This window comes from Labrus mixtus, chromosome 11 (genome assembly GCF_963584025.1).
Source record: "Labrus mixtus chromosome 11, fLabMix1.1, whole genome shotgun sequence".
Taxonomy (NCBI): domain Eukaryota; kingdom Metazoa; phylum Chordata; class Actinopteri; order Labriformes; family Labridae; genus Labrus; species Labrus mixtus.
The window spans coordinates 16541673-16548976 of NC_083622.1; the positions used below are offsets into that span (position 1 = coordinate 16541673).

Below are 7304 nucleotides of genomic sequence, written 5' to 3' on the forward strand. Positions count from 1 at the left end.
AACGAGCTTCGTCGAAGCTTTATGCTACTGTAGGTGATCACGTCTTCTTTGACGCTTTGCATAGCTAACTGCTTACTCACTCGGCAGAGCTGCTTTTCCCGTCACTGCGGACTCTTCCTCCTCCTGGACCTGGATGGCTCTCTTCAGAAGTCGGCCCAAACGTTTGGCTCCTGCTTTTCCGAGACCCTTCCCAGTCGGGGTTTTAGTAAGATTCAGAATTGGTTTTGTAACCTTTAAGTTATAATTTTCTCTGGCTTTAGTGTTGTTATTAACATTTCCCCGTGTGTCCCTCAGTGAGGCTGTGTTTGGTCCGACTTTTCCTCGCATTTTTGCTGTAAGCCTATTTCATATTTCAGAAAGAAATGTCAATACTACTACCCAGCTAAATGTCGGAAAGTGTGACAGGCAATTACGGCCTGGCTGTAAACTGTATTTGTTTATCTTGAAAAATAACAATTATTTAGTTGCTCTGTAACAGCTGTTCCAGAGCTAGGAGACAAAACTGGACCAAAGCTAACCAGTGTCACCACTGCATTGTAGAAAGTAAAATATTAAGAGAAAACTACTTTTTAAATGTTTATTTTAATAACATGAGTAAGTAACATCCTGTACAATATATAGCAACACAAACACATCATAATAATATCCACAGATAAATAGGAAGTCAGTGTTTTCTTGGTTCAACATAGGCTACTGTAAGTTCTCTTATTGTACATGTTTATCCTAAACATCTTTAATAGTGTCCACAGTGTGTTAAATGTCTATATTACAGGTCGACAAAGACCTTCTGTTCTTCAGAGGGATGAATTCAGCAGGTTTTTAATGAGACTTGCTTGGTTTTACTTGTGCATTGTAGCCTTGTAGGACACAGGTCAGATGTGGCACATAAGACTGTAATCAAGAAGGAGGGTTCCAAGGGCATGACTTCACGGTAAGGGTCTGTGTCACACTTAAGCTGTAAAAGAATACATTTAATAAATACATGGGCTTGAAAGTTTAAATGTGAAGACAAAAATTGAAACCGGATAAAGCACTGTACCTGAGAAAAAGATGTGAGAAACAGACGAGTGTGTGATAGTCCAGAGATGGAGGTTTCACGCAGATGATTCTTTACAGCCTGATTATAAGCCTGAGGAAAGATGACGACAGGTTGTATTAGATGTGTGAGTATTCTGTTTCATACTGTACACAGAGAATACAGACTGAAGATGGCTGCTTACCTGCAATGCTATCTGCAGTGCAGAATACTGCACCCAGACCTCCTGCTGCTGCAACACTGAGAGAGAAACCCCCCCTCCTCTTTCTGCATTTTCTGCCACATTGAGATAGTGAGCCCAAACACATTCCCCCACAGCATGCACCGTCTCACTCTGAGAGTAAACTGCCACAAACAGAGAGATTAATACGATAATGCAATGCATAACCTGTAGGTGTACAATTTTTGTGTCTGAAAAATTGTATACTATCAAGGTTTTTTACTTAGAATGTAAGGAGCACATGATTTTTAAGATAGTAGGAACATTCAAGCTTTTCTTACTGTCAGGTAGAAGCATATGGAGCATGTCTTTGGCCATCAGAAAGCCTATTACAGCATAATTCATCGCCCTGTGTAAAAATACAAAAAAACAACAATATAGAACTGCAATTTTTAATCAGAAGTATATTAACAGTGCTCTAAAATCATCGGTTCCATACCGAGGGTAGGTTGGATGAAAGACAGGAGGGACAAACATTCCCATTGGAAAGAGGAGTTCATCATCCAGAATGAGTGGTGTGACAGACAGACTAGAAGAAAACAAGAAAATATTAAATGTATCTTTGAAACATTCATACTTCTCAACTTTAGGATTAAAAGTTAGACACTTACATATCAGGCGCCTCTGTCTGCTGAGTCAAGAGCTGAGTCCGTCTGTTTTGCCACAATGACTGCAGCTGGACATAGTTGGAGAAGAAGCTATTTGTTTTGACCATAACCTGGAAGCACACAGGTCTTAGTCATTCTTTGTTTCCAGTTAAGGGAGTTTAGGGGGGTTGCAGTAGGGTTAATAAATCATTTGCTAGAGCCTACTCAGATCAGTGATGCACCTTTGAAAAAAGGAGGTCAAGTTCAGCCTCCTCAGACTTCTCTTTTGTAGTCCAAAGTCTTGGATTTAAAGATTGAACCTGGAGGAAGAAAAGTGATATCAAAACAAAAACACTGGAGTTTCAAAAAGAAAAGTACATTCATGGCATGTCTTGTCTTTACCTTATACATGACCTGCTGAAGAGTATTCTGATCTGTCCACTTCAATTCATGAAGTTTGGATTTGAAGGCAGAAAATATGTTTTGAATAATCTCCTCTACCTGTTGAACACGAGAAACCTTCAATATTTTTGCCTTGAATCCCATAAATTCAAATCCAGTTATTGCTACTTACATCTCGGTGTGCTGTCCTTTGACTTAGTAGGTCTCTAAGAACTAATTCAAATCCTCTCTCAGTCTCTAACACACAGTGTGTCCAGCGTGGAGCTACCTGGTAAAAAAGACCCTTAATGAAGCTCTTAAGCAAAACTCTAACTTATGGCTGTGAACTTTTGGAAACATGGCAGAATAATGCATCTGAACTGTCTCACCTCATCTGTGTTACCCAGGGATGCGGACAAATTATTTGCTGTTTCATAAAATCTGGAGTCCAGAGCAGGCATCATTGTGTGCAGAAGATTGAGGACCATGTAAGTATGAAGCGGGCTGCTGCACAGGAAAAAATAAAACTGCAGAAGGTCAAAAATGAAGACTGGGACAGTTAGAGATGCCTAATTGTGGTGTATTTTGTCACTTACAGTACCTGGTGCTTGGCTCATGCCTGCTCAGCCATTTGCCAATGGTACGGGACATTTGCACGATGTAGGGTAAGTTATGCAGAAGGACATGTTCATTTTCTGTGAGAGGCAGCGGATGTAAAGCAGCTTGCAAGCAGCCCAACCAATCAATTGCAGGGGCTTGGCTCTGTTGGCATATTTACACAAACAAACAAGTCAGTTATTACTGAGGATTCAGACATGGTGTAGGTGTGTGGCGACACATCATCATCCTCCAGTACCTGGAGCTGTTTGATGGTCATGCGCTGATATAGCTGCCCTTTTGAGAGGCGATAGTGCAGAGGTGAGGCAGCCACCGCAAACTCAGAGGACAGAGAGATGAACATGCCCACATGGACCATGATGCTTTTGGGCGGGGCCCCCAACAAAGCCAAGTACCTCTGACAAGATGCCAAAAAGGGACGTAATGTCTGGACGAAAAGAGACAGGAGAATGACAGAAGAATGCATTAGTGGGATGAATTGATATTGTTGCTTTCATGAAACATATTTCCTTAATCAATACAGGCCTTTCTAAGTCATCAACCTGAGTCCTAGCCTGTGACTTTTGTGTCTTGCTGTTCCATTCAATCGGGATCAACAGATCTGGCTGATCAATCTGTGGACAAAGAGGAGACTTGAGTTAAAAATAACACAAAGCCTCCTTTTTCTTGGCAGTGCTCCCACCAGCATGTAAGGACAAGTTATTCTAATGGATACTAGCCTGAATGTATCTTTTGGTCGTCCCATGGACAGTTTCATTTGGGTCTCTGCCCACATAGAGGTTAAAGAAAGGAAAGGTGCTGTAGTCCTTCATTAGCAATCTCAGGGTGGAGTTAAAATCAGTCCGATTCCTCTGACCTGATACCGCCCAGCCTCCTAGCTGCAGATATAGAGTGGGATGATGAAGGCATTAGCAGAAACAAGAGAACAGGCTCTGGTATTAACATGAACAAAACAACTCAGTGTGTCCTTTAAAGATTAAGCAAACAATTTCAAATTGTCAGCAACAAAATGCAAGGTTCTGATTCAAAATGCTTTTATGCTACAACAAACAATTACCAGTACATGTTCGCCATCTTGTGATAGCCTGTTAGCTCACTCACATTTGGTGATTTGCATTGAGCTCAAGGTAGAGCCGATGCTGGAGGAAATTCATTTAGATTGAGTGTTCTGCCCTCATTCAAGATCATATATTTAGCTCACTTTCTGGATGAGTGTAAGGAAGGGCTCTGCTCCAGCAGTCTCTATGGATTTGGTGTCTAAACAGGAACGATAGAATCCTTTGGCCTTCTGCACTGCTGTACCGACTGGTCTGTCGTTTGATTCTAAGTAGATGAAGAAAGTATTAATTAAGATATAATATCATATTCTCACATAAACTGAAAAAAAAAGACAGGATAAAGCCACTTCCTGGTTGCATAGTCTTACCCAAAATCTCCCTGAGATATTGCAGCAGTGTAGTTTTCCTGTCATGTAGTTTCTCCTCTCTCAGCCATTTGTCTTGAATTGCTTTAGTTCCCCCTCCTCGTTCTGGCCAGACAGCCTTTTCCTTCTGGTTCTGTGGATGTCCAGGGATGCCCTGACCTCTCCGTCTCCCCCCACTGTCTGTTGAGAGTCTGTCAGATCCGCATGTGAACAAGAAGTAATCACAGGGCTGCTTGAAGGGATCGGCAGACATAGACAGACGGGCAGAGGCCCTCTGACAGGCTTGGGAGAGACATGGGGTTTCTACAGGTAAGAGAGAAGAAGTGTCTATATTATCCATGTAAATACTGATGTCATTGTTTTTATTGGGTTTTTTTTACACCGCTTTGGCAACAACCCCATTGATTTGTTCATGCCAATAAATCAAATACACCCTTGAACTTGTGAGAGAAGAGGCAGATGAAAAGTCATATATTGAATTTTTGGAACCATTGTTTTTCTGGAGGCTTACCAGTATGTTCTAGGTTTTTGCTCCTGTTTTGAAGATTGTGATAAATAACTCCCAGAATGGCAGCACCTAAGGAGAACCCCAAAAGAAGGAGGAGCAGCCTCCGGAGGGTAATCCACGCTGACTTTGTTCGGTGCTGGCGCTCTGAATTAGACTCTGGTAGCTGTAGCTCAGACTGGAGCTGGGTTTGTTGATCTCGTGGGGGCTGGGGGGGGTCTTGGGTTGGGACGTGTTGCTGAAACAGAGGTGGAGGCTGAATCTGGCTCTCACACTCTGGCTGTGATGGTGGCTGGACTGATATTTGAAGCTAAATATAAGGAGGTAAAAGTAGAATGTGACTGCATCAACATTTTGACAAAGGTTTTATCTATAAAATTGCTCCAAAATGTTTTCTAACAGAAAAAATAAAGGAATATACAAGCTTGACCTTGACAATCCAGTAGAAGCATCCATACTAATACATTGCAGATTAACAGCCATTTCTGTTTGCCAATTGTTTTCAAACTTAGAAAAACTCCTGCCACAACTCATCACAGGTGTCTCAGTTTACAGGCTCTGGGCAGTTTAACCAATCAGTGACCTCCATATATAGTGGTTTAAATTAAATCATCTGCTTCAATGTTACAAGGAAAGCAAAGAAAAAGCAGATGAAACAAACGTGTGACTGTTTTCTTATATCTTATATATCATCTTGCCATGTTCTTGAGGGCCCAGATCACCCGATAAGAGCAACCCAGGTAGCCTCTTTTACTCACAACATATTCTCTCAGTTGTGACAATAGCCAGGATAAAAGATAGGTTGTGTCATTGCTAATCTACAAGTCCAGCAAACAAAAATCAAAACTGAGCAGGATTATTTAAGTGTCACACAGGGTGTGTCCCATTTATAGATTCTTAGTAGAACTTGGCCAACAACATCTCATCGATACTCTAAGGCAGTGGTTCTCAACTGGTCCAGCCTCAGGACCCCTCACCAACTCCTTAATGAGAATTGCCAACCAAAATTTCTGATATTTTTCAACCAATCAGTTTAATTTAATGAAAAAAAAATACAAATTGGACACTACAAGACGTGACAGAACTTTTTGACAAAAAAAAATGTCCAGGCACACATTCACGACCCACTAAAAAACAGTTCCATGACCCACTTTTGGGTCCAGATCCACCATTTGAGAGCCACTGCTCTAAGGTATCCCAGAATCCCCCGATCCTCTCACTTTCCCTTGATTAACCATCACAACATTTGATCACTTAACCTTTAATAAGCTGTTGCTCAAAAAAAAATGAGAGGCCCCTCAACATTTGTACAAAGAGCCAGTAGTGAATTTTTGTTCTCTCTAACAACAATCTGTTCTGTCCATGTTTAGTACCTGTTACTAAACTTCAACATCAAAGGCTGTCCCATACTGCACAATACAAAGGAGATATACAGACAACTGTACAGCAGACACAATGACAGAAGCATAACCAGAGATCACATATACTTTGATTATCTCCACTGATACATGCTTGACCTATCTGTTGTTACAGTTCTGAAGAATCTTACTTTATGTTCTTATCATGAGCATTTGAAAGCCACTTAGGTATGTATGGTACATTTTCGCTTACTTTAAAAATTAAAAAGTAACAAGAAAAGTCAGATAAAAACAATTAGTTTCAATTTTGGCATCCAAATTTGAGCCCATTTCAGGCCTCACCAAACCACATCATTTGAATCATAACTATTTTCCCAGGGAACTTGCATGGCTCTGCGTCAGTTTCTAGCCACTAAAACAAACACATTAGTCCTGTTTCCATGTGAACGTAGTAAACACAGCCTCACAAACAACTGTTTTGGTTTGTGGAAAAAATCCTACCTCAAGCTCAATTGGAATTCCACTCATTCTTGTTGTATATGGATGGCTTGCTCTGTGTTTCTCCAGCTTGTTGCATCCTCTGTCTTTCACATATGATATTTCACATGTGCCCCCCCCCCCCCTCCTGCAGTCAAACAGATGTCATCTCAGCCCCCCTATCTTTTTTCATCACTCACTTCTCTCGTCATCTGACGCTGATAAAAACAACTCTGCGGGCCACATCTTACTTTCCTTACCAGATAATCAAGTCCAGACTCTGGTTGTACTGTGGGACATGCATGTGGATATTTTGCGGTTTGTGATTCCAGGAGAAACTCGTCATCAAGACTTGTTGTGTTCTTACTCTACTTCCCGTCTTTTCCTTCAAAAGCTTGGACAGGTAAGTTGAGAGCTAGTTTTGTTTTTTGCACTTTGAAGGCTGCATTAAATGAGGTCAAGTACTTCCTGGAAAGTGAACATTCTATGATGCACACGCACACATGTCAGCTGGCGTCATTATCAGTGCAACATATGGCTGTTGACAACTGATAGAGCACTTCTACGTCCTTTACAAGTGTAGCACATCATCAAGAGCCTGGGAGGGCACATTTTTGGATGTCACATTGACACCAACCCGAGGGAAAACATGTCTGTGAAATAAATTACAAACTTTATGTGCAACTAAAATTCTTGTAT

General features: G+C 41.2%; 1 protein-coding gene across 1 annotated transcript; it reads right to left on the reverse strand.

The window, feature by feature from the left end:
- Positions 1–563: 563 nt before the first annotated feature.
- Positions 564–7262, reverse strand: kel (Kell metallo-endopeptidase (Kell blood group)). Its single transcript, XM_061049346.1, has 18 exons — positions 6630–7262; positions 4777–5080; positions 4269–4568; positions 4044–4165; positions 3562–3720; positions 3385–3456; positions 3081–3269; positions 2826–2986; positions 2614–2731; positions 2418–2513; positions 2246–2344; positions 2086–2163; positions 1868–1974; positions 1696–1785; positions 1538–1605; positions 1221–1381; positions 1040–1129; positions 564–955 (listed from the first exon to the last, which is right to left on the reverse strand). Exons 1-18 carry the CDS (start codon positions 6654–6656, stop codon positions 809–811), a joined length of 2388 nt encoding a protein of 795 aa, XP_060905329.1. The 5' UTR covers positions 6657–7262; the 3' UTR covers positions 564–808.
- Positions 7263–7304: the final 42 nt, after the last annotated feature.